Genomic DNA, 20,066 nt, shown 5'->3' on the forward strand with positions numbered 1-20,066 from the left:
GACTGTAAACCTTAACACCTTCACACAAAGCACTGTCAGCCCTAGCTATGGAAACCCTAGTATAACATAAGGGTGTACTGTACACACTAATGTAACATTGGTGTTATAGTTGAAAAGCAGCCTAAGTAGGCTTACTCTACCCTACTGTGCTGTATCCTACTGTACTGTACTGTACTCTATTGTACTGTACTGTACTGTACTTTACCGTTCTGTACTCTACTGTACTCTGCTGTACCGTTCTGTACTCTACTGTACTCTACTGGACTATTCTGTACTCTACTGGACCATTCTGTACTCTACTGTACTGTTCTGTACTCTAATGTACTCTGCTGTCCTCTACTGTGCTGTACTGTGTTGTCCAAACTTGTAAAACATAAACATCTATGATTGGTTCGGACCTGCTTGTCAAAACGGTGAATCACGCGACTCAGACTGAGAGTCAACAACATTCACACACACTCACACACACACCTGTTCCTGTTTGGGAAAGCATTCCTTCTTCTCAACAAAAACGTTTTTTTTTTCTTCACCCTATCAATATATAAAATGTTCATCCAAATATCAGATGGTTACTGTTGTTGGTTTTTATTAAGCATTGATATGATGATTTGATTTGTTAAATAGCCATCATAGCTGGCTTACGCCCAATTACGCAACCCTGCACCTTCGAGGCTGCTGCCCTATTTACATAGACTTGGAATCACTGGCCACTTTAATAATGGAACACTAGTCACTTTAATAATGTTTAAATAATGTTTACATACTGCTTTACTCATCTCATATGTATGTACTGTATTCTATTCTGCTGTATTTTAGTCAATGCCACTCCGACATTGCTCAATCTAATCTTTATATATTTCTTAATTAAATTATTTTACTTTTACATTTCTGTGTATTGTTGTGAATCCTTTAAAGATACTACTGCAATGTTAGATACAACTGCACTGTTGGAGCTAGGAACACAAGCATTTCGCTACACCCGCAATAACATCTGCTAAATATGTGTACGTGACCAATGTGATTTGATTTGATTTGATTTGAGTGGCGGAAGAACTACAATGTCAAAGCAAATATTCAACTACGTTGAATTTATTATTTTATTTTTGTATTTTTGTCAGATAGAAATGCTTTATTATTATGTTAGATAGAAACATTGTTCAATAAATAAAGGTTTTATTTTTCTAAAACATTGTAAATTGTTTAAATTGTTGCCGAAAAACAAATTGTGCGACAACCAACACCGGGATGAGTTTAATAGATGTGTTTAATGGCGTATAACTCCATGTTGGAATAAGATATCAGGGTAAAAACTACCCCCATTTCAACCCAATATTTCTCCTAATATTGAAAATGTCCATGCACAATATACTGTACTGGTGCTGAGAAATACACTAATTAGTAAAAAGTGTGACAGCCAACCCCGATCTCCTCTACATGTTGTGATTTAATGACAACTTGTTTGATGATTTTTCAATATGCAGCATGACACATTAGGCAGAGGGAAGAGGAGATAGGATAGAACGGTTAGCACAGGAAATAAAACTGTCTACCTAGTCATGATACAGAGGTTTCAAGTACCTGCAGATGGCCAACATATCTGAAACTACATCTCCATGGCTCAAAAAGCTCTTCAGCTACAGTAGCAGGTTCATGTCTGAAAGGGGCTTCTGGATTATCTTTGGTATCACTCAGCACTCGCTAAACTCACATTGAAATAGCACTCCACCATGTACAAGCTGGTATATGCTTATTGTCCTCCATGGTGAGATTCTAGACATGCCAACTGTGCTTGGATCTCTGTTTGCTGAATGCTTTGGCAGGATTCCTTGAAGACATACCCCAGAATGATGTCTGTCATTATGAATTCAGATCATTGAAACAAAGGAGGACTTGTACTATTCAGAATCGGATGGCATGGCTTTCTAGGGAGGGACAGTTGCTATACAGAAAGATTCAAAGACCAGTTGATGTTTTTATAAATATTCCATCTGTAACTGCAGCTCATGCCTAAAGAAAAACGTATGTCGCTGAGCAATGGTATACTGTTGTAGTTATTTTTTTTATCATGACGCCACTGTGACAGGAAAAATACATATTTATATTGGGGAAAGTGCTGTGTTATGTACACAGTTGCTTGCACTGTGGAACGAGGTACATTTTATTGCCAAGCCATGAAAGATGTTGTCATAGTTTGGCTTAGCTTCATTTAGTTTAATAGGCGTCAGTGCTGCAGATTTTAACATAATGGAATAGAAGTTGCATCAAAATAACCGCACAAAGTAATTAAGCATCATAGCCCTCCCCACATCTTTTGAAATGATGAATGGGAGACCCATAAACAAAAGATCTTTGTACTTTCCTCCTAATACAAATTCAGGATCTCATCTAGTGACCCTGTGAGGTAAATTGATAACAAACTTCCATCTGGCTTTGTAATGAAAACAGTGGAAAAATAGATTGATTCTGTCCATTTAGATGTCCTGCTGGTTATGGTTTGACCTGATCGGGTTAGCCTATAGACTTGGGGTTGACCTCACTGGATTAGACCACCAGATCACCCTCTAGTTTCCATGGCTGCACCCCAAACACAGAGATTAGGCTTGTTAGGGCTAGAGGTTGGTGTGGAGTGATAGGATACCGTTTTAGGACAGTTTCCAAGTCTAACAAACTCTCGCCTCCCACACCCTTCACCATGCCTGAGCTGGTTAAGGACTCATCTCCTATCCTTAAAATTGATTCTAGCTTGCATTCTCTATTGCTGTTTTGCTAACTGTGTTTTCCCGTTACTTCCTGCTTGCTCTGCTTATGCTGCCAAACGGAGGATGACCTCATGCAGAGGGGGAAGTGGGGCTGGAGACGTACCATCTAGGTCCTGCAGGAGGACCGGGGACCAGCGGGAGGAGCTGGTACAGGGACCAGTGGAGGCTGATGAGGGGAGGACGGCTCATAATAATGGGTGGAACAGAGCGAATGGAATGGCATAATTCCGCTCCAGCCATTACCACGAGCCTGTCCTCCCCAATTAAGGTGCCACCAACCTCCTGTGAGGGAGAGACAAGGAGAAAGGCACAGAAAGAGAGTGGGGAGAAAGGGAGAAAGGGATCAAGTGATTTATTCGAGGCTGTACATTAAAGTGTCACATGAGAGGTTAATTGTATGATATGGGAAAAACATTGGCCAACATCACAACGAAGGAGAATCCGCATAAAAGTTTAGAAAACAAATTTCATTGTGGTCTTCATGATTATGGATGAAACGAAGACCGAGGTAGTGAGGTAGAATTTACAAAAGAAGGGAAACTGAGAAACGAAGAGAGAGTACAACTATATAGACAGATGGGGAGGACTTTGACAAGAAAAGGAGGGAGGGGGAGTAATACATATGATGAATTACTGAATGATAAAAGAGTGCTGGAGTGAAGGCAGAAAGGGTACATTGTTTGTGTTCACAGCTCACCACTCTTAAAGAATTACACATTGGAGGCTCTGAACTCCAAGGAGTACGTTGAGAATTGTGAGTGACAGCGGGCTCAGGCGGCCATTGTTATGAAAGGTTCATTCTACTGTTGTGAGGCCCAGATCACTGGCTTGAATCTGAAGCTAATTATTGGATTAAAGAGTACAGAGAAACCTCTGTGATCCTCTTAATACTCCCTGTTTGCTTGGAGAACTGTCGTGGGGTGATTACACAAGGCCTGATCGCCTGGGCCTACAGCGATGGCACAACATGGGCATGGAGAGTGGGTGTGTGTGTGTGTTTGTCCAGCTGAGCTCTGACCATGCCAGAGGTATCTAATAACCTACCTGTGACAGACATCATGCATAGATTTACAATGCTCTTGGTATGAGAGCTCCACCGTTAACATAAAAGGCTCTTATGACACTGTAATCTCTGTAAAATCCAATTGAACTCACCTCTGTTTGCCCATAGGGAAAAGCTTATAAGGTATGAGCAGGGTGTTTGTCCAGTATGGACGTGCAGGCTTCGTCTTGTGCCTACCACCGCAGACCATTTCCATGGAAATGTGATGTATGCCTACTCACATATACTCGGCATGAACTCACTCATCTGGAATCTTTACTGTTTCCTCCCGGCTGAATCCGCTTTGCCTCAAACTCTGACTGCCATAAGTAATAAAACATATTAGCGAACCTAAAACACAAAACAGTCAAGCTAGGCAAACATTAACGTAATCGCTTGTCAGCGCTGACTTACAACATAATAGTCAACGCTTTCATAATCTGTGTTTCTAAAATATAATTCACATTTCCCCTCTATCCTGGTTAGAGTTGACAGACTAAACATTCACCCTGAAGAGTGGTCATACGATAAAGACAGCCATGTCCTGGGGGGTTCCTGCTTTGTTGGTTTAACTGAATCATCTAGAAAAGAGTAACTGGTTCAGGGAGAGAGGGGAAGAGAGAGGAGCCCCAAGGCCCCTGACCCCCAAGGCCCCTGACCCCCAGGACCTGTGTGTGGAGACAGGGTTCTTTAAAGGGAGATGTTTTCAACATTTTACAGGACCAAAATGTTTTTACAAAGCGCCCTCCTTCACGTGAGTCTCTCTCTCCTGGTTGAGGCGTGAATCCCAGGTCAGGGCAGGAACAACCTCTCCACTGTACTCCTGGCGGGAGTCAGTACGGAGACCGGATTCCTGCAGAAATCCTGACCCGGAGCCTGTTTTTACAACATCTTATTAGGTCCTCCTAATTACACACGCTGAAAGAGAGGTGGAACTGGAGGAAAGTGGGAAAATAGACAATGCTGAAAAAATCCCAAATCTCATTGAAATATGATTAATGGTTCTAATTGGTCTGTTGATGCTCAATGTTGTATAAATGTATGATTGTAGAGACAATCCCAGAGAGGCGTGAGTGTGTGAGAGGGAAAACTGACCTGAGGAACAAAAAAAAGGAGCAGAGGGGAACTGAGGAATCTTAGTCATTTTGATGCCAAACACACACAGAGGAAATCTCTCTCTCTCTCCCTTGCGCTCTCTCCTGCTGTGACACAGTTCATGTTTGCCCAAAGCCAGAGTGATACCATCAGTGGAGACGGCGTGGCTGCAGCCTGACGCGTTTACACCTACAGGACTGTTTCTACCAACAAGATATAAGACCCCTTCATCATCATTCCCAGTTTAATGTGGCTTCTATTACCAGGCAAACTCCTGTAATTGACCATAACTTTGGCCTCAATTCCCTGTTCTCTCAACATATCCCTGGAGCACCTCGGGGGGAGAAGATGGACGCGTCAGAAAACCCATTCATCACCAACACAGACTGCTGGTCGCTTGTTAATGTGAAAAACTCATGAATCTGTCATCTCATATGCTAGCTCCTGGAGGCGTAAGGCAAGCTGTGATGAGCCATGCCAAAATAGTTCAAGGATGGGTGATAAGAGGCCAAAGTGTAAACCTTTGCTAGGTATGTGTAACATTCACAGTGAGGACGCATACACACCCACTTGGGGACAACAGCAGACACATTGTTCTTGAGAGAGATCGAGTTCTGTCCCTGCTGGTAGATTCCACAGCTTTCCAGAAGGTGCTGTGTCTGTGAGTGGGACCTTTGTTTCAGTGCCAGTGGAGGGTCACTGGGAGAATGAGCTGGGACGTGCATTAGAAAAATCCACATGTCCACATAGGGCCTAAGGATAACCCCCCCCCCCCCATTTTAAAAAATAATAATTGGGTTCTGGTGGTAAATCTGATGTGAATCGGATGTGGGCAGGGAATGTATGAACACCGCCATCACTGCCACAACATGCCCCAACATGTCAGGAATTCCTCAGCCTGCCTGTGGGCTACAATCACACCACAAAAAATGATAAATATGTCTCCGTTCAGGTGAGTTTCATCAAATCCTATATGACGGAAAACAGTCCAGATGGAGAAGTTGGATGGCATCCATTGCAACCCATACCTTAATTACTGTGGTTTTTTTGAGACTGGGATTATCCACGTGGACTACTGGAAACTGCTTGCATTAGATATACAATATCCTACAGTCGTGACCAAAAGTTTTGAGAATGACACAAATATTAATTTCCACAAAGTTTGCTGCTTCAGTGTCTTCAGATATTTTTGTCAGATGTTACTATGGAATACTGAAGTATAATTACAAGCATTTCATAAGTGTCAAAGGCTTTTATTGACAATTACATGAAGTTGATGCAAAGAGTCAATATTTGCAGTGTTGACCCTTCTTTTTCAAGACCTCTGCAATCCGCCCTGGCATGCTGTCAATTAACTTCTGGGCCACATCCTGACTGATGGCAGCCCATTCTTGCATAATCAATGCTTGGAGTTTGTCAGAATTTGTGGGTTTTTGTTTGTCCACCCACCTCTTGAGGATTGACCACAAGTTCTCAATGGGATTAAGGTCTGGGGAGTTTCCTGGCCATGGACCCAAAATATTGATGTTTTGTTCCCCGAGCCACTTAGTTATCACTTTTGCCTTATGGCAAGGTGCTCCATCATGCTGGAAAAGGCATTGTTCGTCACCAAACTGTTCCTGGATGGTTGGGAGAAGTTGCTCTCGGAGGATGTGTTGGTACCATTCTTTATTCATGACTGTGTTTTTAGGCAAAATTGTGAGTGAGCACACTCCCTTGGCTGAGAAGCAACCCCACACATGAATGGCCTCAGGATGCCTTACTGTTGGCATGACACAGGACTGATGGTAGCGCTCACCTTGTCTTCTCCGGACAAGCTTTTTTCCGGATGCCCAAACAATCGGAAAGGGGATTCATCAGAGAGAATGACTTTACCCCAGTCCTCAGCAGTCCAATCCCTGTACCTTGTGCAGAATATCAGTCTGTCCCTGATGTTTTTCCTGGAGAGAAGTGGCTTCTTTGCTGCCCTTCTTGACACCAGGCCATCCTCCAAAAGTCTTCGCCTCACTGTGCATGCAGATGCACTCACACCTGCCTGCTGCCATTCCTGAGCAAGCTCTGTACTGGTGGTGCCCCGATCCCGCAGCTGAATCAACTTTAGGAGACGGTCCTGGCGCTTGCTGGACTTTCTTGGGCGCCCTGAAGCCTTCTTCACAACAATTGAACCGCTCTCCTTGAAGTTCTTGATGATCCGATAAATGGTTGATTTAGGTGCAATCTTACTGGCAGCAATATCCTTGCCTGTGAAGCCCTTTTTGTGCAAAGCAATGATGACGGCACATGTTTCCTTGCAGGTATCCGTGGTTGACAAGAAGAACAATGATTCCAAGCACCACCCTCCTTTTGAAGCTTCCAGTCTGTTATTCGAACTCAATCAGCATGACAGATTGATCTCCAGCCTTGTCCTCGTCAACACTCACACCTGTGTTAATGAGAGAATCACTGACATGATGTCAGCTGGTTCTTTTGTGGCAGGGCTGAAATGCAGTGTAAATGTTTTTGGGGGATTCAGTTCATTTGCATGGCAATGAGGGACTTTGCAATTAATTGCAATTCATCTGATCACTCTTCATAACATTCTGGAGTATATGCAAATTGCCATCATACAAACTGAGGCAGCAGACTTTGTGAAAATTTATATTTGTGTCATTCTCAAAACTTTTGGCCACGACTGTACATTATAAGTCCATGTCTGTTGCTTTTTTTGCAACTGTATCAGGGACTAAGAATTTTAAGAGCCTTTTGCAATTTGCATTTTTCAGCATCTCTTCTGCTCTAAATGACAGATGGCATTTAATATAGCCTCAGTCTATTCACATTTGATTCACTCCCCAACCCCAGTGCCAAGGTCTACTCCTGACAGGAGAAACAAGTTAAGTTTCACTTGGACTGTTTGCAGCTGGAGGACACAATGATCTTGACTTGAGGGCTTCAGAATGTTTCGTATGTGCTCTGCCAGTACCCATCTTCTCTCACCATCCTAAAAGCAGATTTGTCCAGTTGAGACATGTTACGTTTTTTTTGTGTAGAGCAGGGGCGCTAGGACCGTGAGGGAGATCGCCTCTAAATGTATTTTCAGTAACATTTTCAGACAGTTATTTGTAAGCGCGTTTGAGCCGGACAGCCGTTGAAGCGACTCACTCGGACGGACAGTCACTTTGATTAGGAATGAATATAAGCCAATAGTTGACTCTCATCAATAAACTTTGCTTTGACCGAATTAATTAGGACACGTTATCAAAGTGGCGACTCGCTCTCTGAGGACTGTGAAGAGAGAGATAGATAGATACCTGTCACACTGAAGCGATGGGAGAAATCTGGAGAATTGATATGCCCGATAGTTTTGAAGGGGGCGAAAACGTGAATTGGATTTAAACACAGACTAACTTTTTAACAAAAAGGTACAGTATGACATTTATTGTCATTCTAAGTAGCCTAATAATTTGTTAATCATTATTTTGAATATAGTTATAGCTGGTTTGTTACCAGGAGGCTACATTGTAACGTCACTTTTTTTAGCCTGGGAAATGTGTTGCAAAGTAACTAATATTGTTGCTCCACTACTGTAAGTGAACGTTTCATAGCTAATCATGAACTTTTGCCAAAGTCAACCCCCCGCATTTTTCAGTGAGTTGAGTATACTGCCTCCCAGCACTATTCCCCTGTATTGGTGCAACTCAATAGTGACTGGGCAAGGTAAACATCATCTGTTGTCTTTGGGGTCTAACAACAACCCAATGAGTGGACATGGCACAGTACTACATTCACTCATGATGAATGAGGTTGGTGAATGACAAAAGACCCAGTGAGGGGGTTTTCAGGACAAAGCTCTGGCCCTGGGAAGCAGGTTGTTCTCAGAATTCCAGCCTTCACTCAAGGGTCAGAGATGAGATGAAGAATGCCGACAACAGCTTTCAGGTGTACATATATCCATTATTCAAATGTTTATGTGCTTAGTAGCTTATATAGGTGCATTACTGCGTGTTATCCTCTCAGGATCCCTCAGAGGGCTATTTGTATTTGTATTTGTATTTATTATGGACCCCCATTAGCTGCTGTCAAGGCAGAGCTACTCTTCCTGCGGTCCAGCAAAACTTTGTGACATCGGCTGATGTAAAATGGGCTTAATAAATACATTTGATTGACTGATTAAGGAAGTTATAACAAATTTAAAACATTACAATACATTCACAACAGATTTCACAACACATTAAGTGTGTGCCCTCAGACCACTACTCTACTACCACATATCTACAACACAAAATCCATGTGTACGTGTGTATAGTGCGTATGTTATCGTGTGTGTATGCATGTGTCTGTGCCTGTGTTTGTGTCTCTTCACAGTCCCCGCTGTTCCATAAGGTGTATTTTAATCTTGTTTTTTAAATCTAATTTTACTGCTTGTATGAGTTACTTGATGTGGAATAGAGTTCCGTGTAGTCATGGATTTACGTAGCACTAGTATAGTACCCTCTCAGAGGGCTATAATCATCAGCTTTGCTTGTCAGAAATGGGATCTATGTGGACATGGGGAAGGTCGTTCCATTCAAATTGCCAAATGAAATTGACTGGAATTGGAATGTATATGAAATGACTCTGATGGAAGGTGCTGACAGAGTTAGTGGAGGTCCGGTGCCTTAGAGAGGATTCAAAAAGGCTGTTAGGCTGTTTGGCTCTACAATGTGTTAGAGCTGGAAGATCTTTCTAATGTGGGGATCAGTTTACTGTTGTGTACTTTGGGACTTGGACTTTCACCCAAACCAAACTCACTCTCCGCAGATTATTGGAAAATGGAATAAAGACTCACCGTGATATTTCTTGACATATATTATCCATTATTTTGGGTCCCTCATCAAATGCTTGCTGATTATAGGTTAGTGTGGTTAGATGTGTGATTCTACTTGATATTCTATCCCTTTTCCCCAATTAAAGCTAATCTGTCTCAGACCATGGAAACTATAAAGGTTACAGTCTATACAGACTTTAATAGCCTTAGAAGTGGACACTCGTGTTTAGTCCTCTCTGGCATATGTTTGTAAAAATGTCCCCACAAATTGAAAGGAACCCAATAGAAGATGGCTAAATGTAGATGTTTGATGTGTAGGGGATAAGAGAACAGGGGTGTGTAGTGACTGCTGTTTTTGACTGCATAGCAGTGTAGGTCAGTAACCCCTAACATGGAGTCCCTAGGCTGCATCTATTCAAGACATGAGCACCTTTGAGTAACTGTATCTTCTCTGTCGACACTATGATGTGATGGGAATTGCCTGTTTTCGCCTCCACCCTTCCCCTGCCTCTCTTTGTATGCCAATGCCTATTGTTCCACTTTGAAGCTGCACTAATACCTGGCACGAACATGGGAAGGGATCAGAGACCAGGGTGTGGTGACTGCTGTTTTTGACTGCATAGCAGTATAGGTCAGAGTGATCTTGTCCGTTTACACTTATAAGATCTGATGAAAATCAGTTCACAATGCGTCTTTAATCGTTTACGCCTATCTGAAAATGTGGGCACAATACAAATGTGGACCTTATCTGGACACAGGATGCGTGTTAGCACCAGGTATAAACGGGTCTTGAGACACCTGCTCTCTTCTACGCCACTTGAGCCTGAGGATCCATAGTTGTCCCACCTATCGAGTTCCCCCTGGACCCTCTGAGCCTGCCTTCGACACTCATACAGAGAAAGGTAGTTCATGTTTGACGGCAGACACCACCTTGCCCCAGAGCCTTATCATAAATATCATTTGAGACGCCCTTCTCTTTCCGCAGAGCAAGCTGGAATACACGTCCCCTCCCCTTCAGTCCACCTATCCTCCCACTCATACACAACACGGTAGCCAAGATTCATTATGATACGAGTTCATTTGCAGACAAATAATCTGTGCAACCATAAGCAGTGTCCTAACACAGCGACCAATATCTAATGTGTGCCACTTTCCTGATGTACTCTTATCTTGTGTACATAACCAGATGGCTTGTATAACAAACCTCTCTTTGAGCGCTAAGACCACCAGCAGAACTGACATTTTAATGCTTGTCATACCCTTGTAGCGTGGTTTAAAATGACATTTTCTGAATAGCCCACAGTATAGACAGGAACAAGAGCTGCATTGTAACCTATTCAAAGAAGTGAACATTCAGACCTGCATTGCAACATGAGCCTGCATTAGCTGATCCCGCGTGTATGGGCTCTGAGCGAGGGGACTTGGAAGCCTTGTGTCAGACTGAGAGTGGACTGGTTTTATGGGGGATTATGGGTTGAGAGTGTTTGTGAATGATGTACTTAAACTGGGGAGACAAGCCAGTGAAGCCAGTGTTCTCCACACCGTTGTGTTTCATTAGTGATGATCTGTTTTGAAGCATCTTTAATCAAACAAGGTTTCTGCAAAGTCCATAACATTCCTAGTTCATCTATACCCTACCGTTCCTCACGGATAAGTAGTTTCCTTTTTTTTGTGTCTTTTGTGTATTGTTGTGGGGTGTACACTAAATGTTTTACATGTTTTTCATTTCAGTGTTTTGCTCCATGACCATGTATCCAAATCCAAACTCTGGCCTGGCTCATCTCTCCATCTTAGTCGTGCTCCTCTCACTCCTCCTCCCCCCCTCTCTGCCATCTCGAGCCCCCCCTCACCAACACCCCGTCCACCTCCACCTCCCTTCACTGGTGCCCCATGCACCCCTGCCCCTCTCCCGCTCTCGCTTCAGTTCCCAGACTCAACTGGACTTCACCACTCACTGCAATGCCAGCTGCTACCACAAAGGAGAGCAAGAGAGCAGGCGAGAGCACCTGACTGAGCAGCTGGCCTTCGAGACGCTCTATGCAGACGGTTCTCGTACCCTCACCACTGTGGATGTGGCGGATGAGGATGATTATGAGGGCACCATCAGTCCTGCCATTCAACCTCCACCAACAAGAGGACGTAGAGTTACCAGTAGGCACAGGCGTCAGAAAAGACAGATCTACGGGGCTGATGGGCGCTTCAACATACGCGGTGACCACTTCCTGTTGGACTACCCATTCTCCACAGCTGTGAGGATCTCCACCGGCTGCACTGGGGTCCTAGTGTCTCGACGCCATGTCCTGACCGCTGCCCACTGCGTGCATGATGGGAAGGACTACGTCAAGGGAGCCCGTAAACTGAGGGTAGGCTTCCTGACTCCTCCGTACATCAACGGCACCAAGCCCAGCCAGACCCCCACCAAGAAGCCCCTGGTGCGCTGGGTCCGGGTCAAACGCACCCGTGTCCCCAAGGGCTGGATCCAAGGCCCCCAGGAGGTCAGCATGGACTTTGACTACGCCCTCTTGGAGCTGCGCTGGCCCCACCGCCGGCCCTTCATGCGTCTGTCTGTGGCTCCCTCCTCTGACGACCTGGCAGGGAAACGCATCCACTTCTCTGGGTTTGACAGTGACAGGCCTGGGGAGCTGGTCTACCGCTTCTGTCCTGTGGAGGACGAGTCTAACGACCTGATCTACCAGCACTGTGATGCCCGGCCGGGGGCCAGCGGCTCGGGGGTGTACGGCCGCGTGTGGGACACGGCTCTGGAACGCTGGGAGAGAAAAGTCATCGGCATCTTCTCTGGACACCAGTGGCTGGAGATTGATGGGGAGAACCGCGACTACAACGTGGCTGTGAGATTCACCCCGCTGAAGTTTGCCCAGATCTGTTACTGGGTGCATGGGAACCGAGTGGACTGCAGTCAGGACTGAGAGAGAAGGGGAAGGGGGATGGCCTAGAAAAAAAAGAGGCTATGAAGTCCATGACAGATAACTATTTAAAGTAAGCACAAAATCCCTTAAAGGAGATGTGGAGAGGAAATTAGGGTAAGAGTGAAACGGGATTTAATCCTAATAAAAATTAAACATCTACAATACTATCGAAGAAAACAGGACTGCTAAACCTTCATGCGCCGTAACAGGTTTCCCTTGGAGGTGTTAACCACTGTGACTAGGAGCCTTGCTGTTTTATAACTATGGTAGCAGCCATTAACTTTATACTTTGGAATAGTATTGAACAGCTTTAGCCAATGGAGCAACTACTGGATTTATTTTCTTTAGATACTCTCCCATTGTTCTGTGTAATACTGTGGCTGCATGTTTTTCAACATTTAGGATCAAATGTGCGGGTGTGGAGTTGATTTTACAAAGAGATGTGGGGAGGGGACGTCTTATTTGTTTAGGTGACGTCGCTTAAGGATGTGAATGATTTTGGAAAGTACAGGGACTTCTCATTCTGGGTTAGAAAGACACCTGTAAAATGTATACTCGGCCCCAATGGCCCAGAGGCATACCTAGCCACACTGACAAGATACGGCGCCTCAATACACCAAACATGTCGAAAAGGGTTGAAGGTATCAATGGTGAAATCAATGAACGTCAGATTCTGAAAACCTAAGGGAGTTTCTTAGTGCTGGCAGCATAAACTGCTTGCTTTCAAGCGGGTTAGGGGGTGAAAATCAAATGGTGATAATATTTTTTGTAAATGCCTATTTTAATAAACTAAGAGATTTATCATTAATGCTTGTGCCAGTTATGGAAACCAACAGGTATACAAATAATGAGTTGCTACTTGCTACTGTAAAATGGAATCCACTTTTCAGAGGAGTTGGAGTGCCCTCATGTGGTCAGTATGTAAACATTTAGGATACACGATGCCATTGATCTTTAAAACCACTAATTGTTTCAATTTTACAATTTCTGACAAAGAACAAAATTCAATCAAGCGGATGTTACAGGTACACATTGCACAGAATACCAAGTTCACCAATTACAAATAAAAGCATCACTAACTGCCCAGTGTAAGCAGGTTCCTGGACCAACCAATCATTTAATAGTTCAACCAAGTGACAATTTATTCAGATATTACCCAGACACTTGACAGTCATTTACACAGGCAGCCCATTCCAATCTTTTGATCAATTATTGGCAAAATATTTGCTCTCATTGGCCAAAAGATCAGAATTGGGCTGCCTGTGTAACAGCAGCCAATAGGACATCAATATTTTTGCCTAAAACACTCAGACATCCACATCTTCCATTTGGACAGGCTAAATTATCAACCTTATTAGCTTGGTCATTCCTCAAATCACACAAGCTAGACAAAAAAAAAAGGCAGAGTACAAAGTTAGTTTAGTGCCTTTTTATTAGAGATAAGGAGACGATACAAAACATCCATTCAATACCAGTCTAAATTCTGAACACAGGCAGTTCAAATACATCGCCCCCGTCTTACTGTCACACTTCTAAACCCACCAGATCCTGTTGTATAAGGAATGTGTTAAATTTTTACATCAACGCCATGTTTTATTTATCTTTTAACTCAGAACTGGAAATAAAAAAATAACTGGACTCACTTAAAAGTTGTGTAATTTGTATGTTCAACCCCCCCCCCCCCCCCCACACAAAAATGAACCGTGCTTCCCAGGAGAACGTCGATGCTTCATGTGCAATCAATCAAGCGTTAATGGTCTTGTACTACACCTAGTCTCAACTACACACACTTAGAAAACTTAACTAGAAGTTTGGCAAAAAAAGGTAGTTGTATAATTAAGAACAGTATCTTGCTGGAGCCAAGTTGGAATTGTAACAGTTGTTGCCCTGTCCCTTTTCTATGCGATCGTCATTTTAGTGGAATCCAGACAGAACAAAACCCTGTCCTTAAACATTTACATATTTAGTCTTCATAATCATCATCCTTCATCAATTTTGTATTTTTTTTATTCATTTATCTTTTTATTGCTTTTTCTTAGTGTGCGTTTTGTTCGTGTTCATTATGTCGTGTGAACTGGAATGACAGGCTGCATTTGTGGAATTTGAAAACTGTCACTTTCACACCCCCCCCTCCCACAATACCCCTCCCCCCCCAACAGTCCCACAAATGATCCTGCTTTGCCCCTCCTCCCAACCATATTGGAATGAACAGCCAACCCCTTCAGATGTCTGGCTTCAGTTGAAGCCTGGGGCTAAATTTATAGAGGGCTTCCTTCCAGGGTGATTACCGATGAGCCTCCAAGCTTGTCGGCAAGGGTGCGCCGGTCCTTGATGTCTTCCAAACCGTTCACTTGCCACTCGTGCTTGATACCTGAAATGGAGGCCAAAATGTAGCTTCACATAGGACACAAAGCTTATTAACCCCCCCCCCCCAAAATATGTATAATTCAATTACACAGAGCTATAGGGTTGAGCAAGGAGATTCCATTTAATTTGAAGAGAACCCAAAGCCCAAAAGGTCTATTACATCCACAACGGTCAGTGCTTCTCACCTGTGAACTTCTTCTTGATAGCATCCTTTGAGCTGGCGTAGATCATCTTGCTCTTCAGGGGAGCGCCATCTGGGGCCCTATGAGGGAGGGGTAATGGTTTAACCATTGTCCCGAGTGTAGAAGCCAAGCGATTGAACAGTCAAGTGACAGCATAGCAGAAAATGTACGATGCCCCCCTCAGCCTACACCCAAGTCTAGCCGAGCCCCCCTCTCTCATTCCTCACCAGAAGATGAAGACCAGGTCCTCTTTCTTGGTCTCCTTGGTCTCGTAGGTGGCGTCGTAGAGGGCGTAACGGCAGTCGTCTGGGGGCAGCATCTTGACGAAGTGCAGGTAGGGGTCCTGGACCGTGACACCCACGTCTCCTGTCAGGATCTCTTGGCCCTCCTCCAGGATGATGTGCTTCTTGTCCTCACTCAGACAGAACAGCACCGCCTTCTTCCTCTTCTTCTTCTCATCCTCGTTCGCCTGCGCCTTACGCACCTTCATCTCGTTGAAGACTGTGATAACGTCATCTGTCACTGTCACCCCGGAAGCCTGCGCAGAGGGACAGAGAGAGTAGTCATATGCATCTGCCTTGGACTTCTCACACTGCAGGAACACACCCTTCAAGGACTGCTGATAAAGGGAATCAATAGGGAGGTAGATGCACAATGACTAGCAGTTATGAACAAACGGCTATTAGTCCTATGGGTGGGGGGCACCATAAGCCAGAATGCATCCTATGGTTTCTATGACCTGTACCCACATGATAAGTCAAGATAAATGGGGACTATACGAGTCCCCATCCATGGCATTGACCAGAAAAGCATGATGTACAGCAAGGCATGCATGATTCAGCAGGCGTGGCATTCAGAGAAAGGCACAGGGTTGAACCCTTTTTCCAAACTTGGACACAATCTGGAGAACCCACACCAACATCTCTGATGAGTAAGGGATACCTGTAGCTGTGAGGGGGACAAATTAATGTTGGTCTGTCTGGTGTACCTTGGTAAATAAAGTAACATGCCAAAGGTGCATTGATAGATTGCCACTGCCTGATAAGGGCCAGTAACAGGTGTCTCTGAAAAGGGCAGATAAAACCAGGTTACACAATGAGGGTTTTTCCTCCTACTATAAACGTGTACAGTATGTGAGATAGCCAGCCATGCCACGTAAGTAAGTAACTGCTTTAAAAATAGCCATGGGAGTGAAGGTGGGGACAGGAATTAAGCCTTAGAATGTGTGGGTCGGTCACAGACAATGGATCCTCTGTGGGGAAAAAAATAAAAAGGCCACATCTGAGTAACAGCCTTATAAAACCTTGCTCAGGTATTCTGATTTCCATTAGGGCATTTTACCCAACAGGCATCACATCAACCCATGCAGAAATCAGCCAGAGGATGTTACCAAGTGTCAAAACATCCCTCCATCTGGCAGGTTTTGGCCAATCCTTTCATCAGCCTTCTGCAAAATCAGGTAGACTAGACACTCTTCACCAAGTAAAGCCACATCCATACAACAGAAGCAGCCTTCATTAAAAATGCACTTCTCGTCTGAGAGTGGCTTCATGCCTTCCAGAGCCCTGCCACTGTAGTGACCCACTTTGAAGTCATTTGTGTGTGAAGGGTGTGGGCCTGTTTGCTCTGGGCGTGAGGATGGCCAGGGCCTGTGAGAGCACACTGGGCTCAGGACCTAATCACCTAGTGGTGAGTTTGAAGAGTTTAGATGCAAACATCTGGATTAGAGACATCTTGAACAGAAGTGAAAAGACTTTGCAAGAGTATTTAAAGTGCTGCCGGGGAAGACTTCCATTTCCAGGGCAATTGTTTTTTTCTAGGAAGAGCAAGGCACCCCTACCAAGGGTGAAGAGGCCAGAGTGTTTGAACAGCAGCCAACTGCCATGCAGCTCCACTTAATCCTGCCGATCTTCCAAAACAATGAGCACTCCTGTTACTATTCTGAGAGCTCTTCAGACAATGCATGTTTCTTCACACTGCAGCAAGCCACAGACTAAAGCACTGACTGGGGATACCAGTATGAAAAGACAAGTACCCAGAAGCCAGTGGAGATGATACCCTTTAGTCCCTCCATGCAGAAAGCATGTTCTTTTCAGAGCAATAGAGATCCCTTGCTTCCTGCCATAAAATACCACAGAATGTTGCCAAAAGTTAAGGTTCAAGTAACAGCACATAAGACAGACAATGTCAGGTTCGTGACTACAAAGGTAGTTCTCCAGACTGAGTCAGTTGAGGTGCTGAAAAAGGACAATACATTTTATTCCAATTCACTTGAAATCAAGTGTGACAAATCTAAAATAATCCTTCACCAAGTAGCTGTAATCAACAAGAAATTATTTAACCCAATAATTTTACTTCGCTTGTCCTGCGTCTGTCCAACTGCACCCATAATAGGGCACTAAAGACTACTGTGGGCTCCTCCGGAATAGCTGGGACGGACCCAGCTAGCTCACTACTCGGCAGGAACACGGGCCAATCGTGTCCAACAGTGACCATTCATTCATCACATACACAATAGAACCAAAGCATTGATGTCACGTTGCAATACATTATTCACATGATCAACAACGGTACATAAAGGCCTCACAAATGAACAGCAGGTGGGAAAATATGATCTGTAATTAGTCGACTAAATTGAAAGTAATCAAGATCCGTCCACAATCAGGCAGATTCACCAAAATAAGAATTTAATATCACACGGAAAGCATGACAATAGAAACTAGAATTTGCGCTTTTGAACAAACATGTTGATAATTCGACAAGTTTATTCAGGGTTATGCCACGTACGTTGAGTGAGACCCAGGTGCGTGCCACAAACATTTATGACGAATTGTTTATTGCGTATGCTACAGTAGATTTGGTCGTTCGCAAGCATCCCAGCACTTCGTTCCGACGCACCACTTGCCAAAAGTTGATGCGTAAAAACCAGGAAGAACGTCGTGGGAAACGCTTGCTAACGACAAAAGGACCGCTTGCAAAACATTTAACGTTAGCTCGTGGAATAACGGTGACACCCCAGACAAGTTTTCACCTTCGCCTGACTGTTATAGCGTTGCCCATCACTAAATAAAGTTACTCCGGATAGACATTTAATAGCTAACGTTAGTTGCCTACTGTTTACAATAGAGAAAAGGTTCAAAAATGTTCTTTGCACCAAAAACCAGGGTGGGGCCATGAATGCAGTGATGGCACATGTGCACTATATAAGGCAAAACGATGTCGAGAAAATACCAGACCGCTAACGCGATTATTTTCACACGTTGCAAACAGAAGTTCCATCTATAATTAAAGCTAACGTTAAATCAATTGTCATGGCACCTACGCAAGTTAGTTTGCTAGTTAATAAAAACAAAGGGGCTCGTGCGACTGGCGGAGACAAAGGAGGTGGAAATCAAATTAGCTAGTTAGCTACATGTTAGCTTGCTAAATGGCTAGTTAGCTATGTGTAGGCACAGAAAATGCACTCCGTTAGCCATGCTAAACGAGCCTTTAGTACCGGCAAATACAAGGCCAGATAGTGCTAGATAGCTGGCAAATTCGAGGGGTGAGTAGTACTGGGCTGTGGCTAGCTAGTTAAACTAGATAGCATATTCGGTGATAAATGACTGATACTTGCAACTTAGTGCTAGACTGGGCATTAGGCCTTTAGTGACGGGAGATTGGGTGATGGAGGAAATGGCGCCAGGCAGTTTTTGGGTCGTTTTCTTTCCATACAAACACGTCCTATGTTAGGCGATTATAACGTCAAGAGACGAGCAAGCATCTGCATAAAACAAGCTTTTGTGAGTTAGGGACATTCACCTGAATGATTCAAAAACACTTTGAAACAAATTTACTACCATCCAAGATTCAACTAGTAAACGTTCCAGAAGACAGCATAGCAGTCACAGCTGACCCGACAATCTGATGATGCTGTCGGCTTCATCTCAAAATGAACTCGCTGTTCACTAGCTAAAATACATTGCATCAACAAAGAAAGCGAAACCACAATAATGATACTTGTGTGTGTATATATATATATTTTTTTGTTTCCAATGATATACCACATAGTTGTTAAATGTAAACGTACCATAGCTGTCTGAATTGGTCGGCGTCTGGTTAGAAATTGAATGAGCTGTGATGCAGTGTCGATCTCGCACACACTTGATACAGCACGTGGACGCGCTTAGCGGCGCGTGCTTGATGGCGGGGTGAGAAGCGCGAGCATCTCCAGGAAAGAGTGCTCGTTAGCTTTAACATGGAGTATGGTGGGATTAGAAATTCTAAATTTTTGACAAACGTTTAATGTTTGTCCAAATAAAAAATAACATGTGAACAAATAAACAACATTTATATAAAATAGAAGTCTATTTTAATTTTTTATGAAATTAGAATTGCACGGATGCGAGGATGAGTATCCCTTAATTCTCAAAAGATGCTGCATGCTGTTGCTTTTATGCCTGAGGCCGGACACTGACATTCACTTGAAAACATATTTGGGGAAACATTCGCCCTGCATCACATTGATTCTGTGTGTACAATATAAGACTACGGACACGTATGCTATTCAGATACGAGAATAATGATTTATCATAGTGTAGGATCCATAATAACTCAGTATTCGCTCTCATTTGCTCTTTCTCGCCTCACCACACCCCCTCTACAAGGATTGTTGAACTCACTTCCAAATATGGAAGCGAATGGTGGCGGCGGCAGTGCACGCGCCTCGGTTCAACAAGGCAGCCCGCGACGCCGATCACCATATAAGGAAACAAGGACATGATTTTCGCTATAGCAAATTTCACTGCGCAGTACGTACTGGTGGGAGCAGCATTGTGGAGAATAGAAAGGAGTGACAGCAAGAGTGGGGGGAGAAGGAGGGACAAAGACAAAATAAAAAAGAGCAAACGGCTCCGCCACTGGAGTATG

The 20,066-nt window shown here is 43.9% G+C and overlaps 2 protein-coding genes across 3 annotated transcripts; one reads left to right on the forward strand and one right to left on the reverse strand.

Annotated features, from left to right (window-relative positions):
* Window positions 1–7,938: 7,938 nt before the first annotated feature.
* On the forward strand, window positions 7,939–13,417 carry LOC115172464 (serine protease 23). 2 transcript variants are annotated; one of them, XM_029729929.1, is made up of 2 exons: window positions 7,939–8,297; window positions 11,414–13,417. In XM_029729929.1, the coding sequence occupies exon 2, from the start codon at window positions 11,425–11,427 to the stop codon at window positions 12,607–12,609; it is 1,185 nt and encodes a 394-aa protein (XP_029585789.1). In that variant the 5' UTR covers window positions 7,939–8,297; window positions 11,414–11,424; the 3' UTR covers window positions 12,610–13,417. The 2 variants fall into 2 exon arrangements, with proteins under 2 accessions (XP_029585789.1, XP_029585796.1); XM_029729936.1 differs by lacking the exon at window positions 7,939–8,297 and adding an exon at window positions 8,339–8,814.
* A 606-nt stretch (window positions 13,418–14,023) lies between these two features.
* LOC115172474 (cofilin-2) lies at window positions 14,024–19,345 on the reverse strand. Its single transcript, XM_029729948.1, has 4 exons — window positions 19,228–19,345; window positions 15,386–15,696; window positions 15,162–15,238; window positions 14,024–14,980 (listed from the first exon to the last, which is right to left on the reverse strand). The coding sequence occupies exons 1-4, from the start codon at window positions 19,228–19,230 to the stop codon at window positions 14,868–14,870; spliced, it is 504 nt and encodes a 167-aa protein (XP_029585808.1). The 5' UTR covers window positions 19,231–19,345; the 3' UTR covers window positions 14,024–14,867.
* Between the last annotated feature and the right edge of the window lie 721 nt (window positions 19,346–20,066).

The sequence above is a fragment of the Salmo trutta genome, chromosome 3, assembly GCF_901001165.1.
Source record: "Salmo trutta chromosome 3, fSalTru1.1, whole genome shotgun sequence".
Taxonomy (NCBI): Eukaryota; Metazoa; Chordata; class Actinopteri; order Salmoniformes; family Salmonidae; genus Salmo; species Salmo trutta.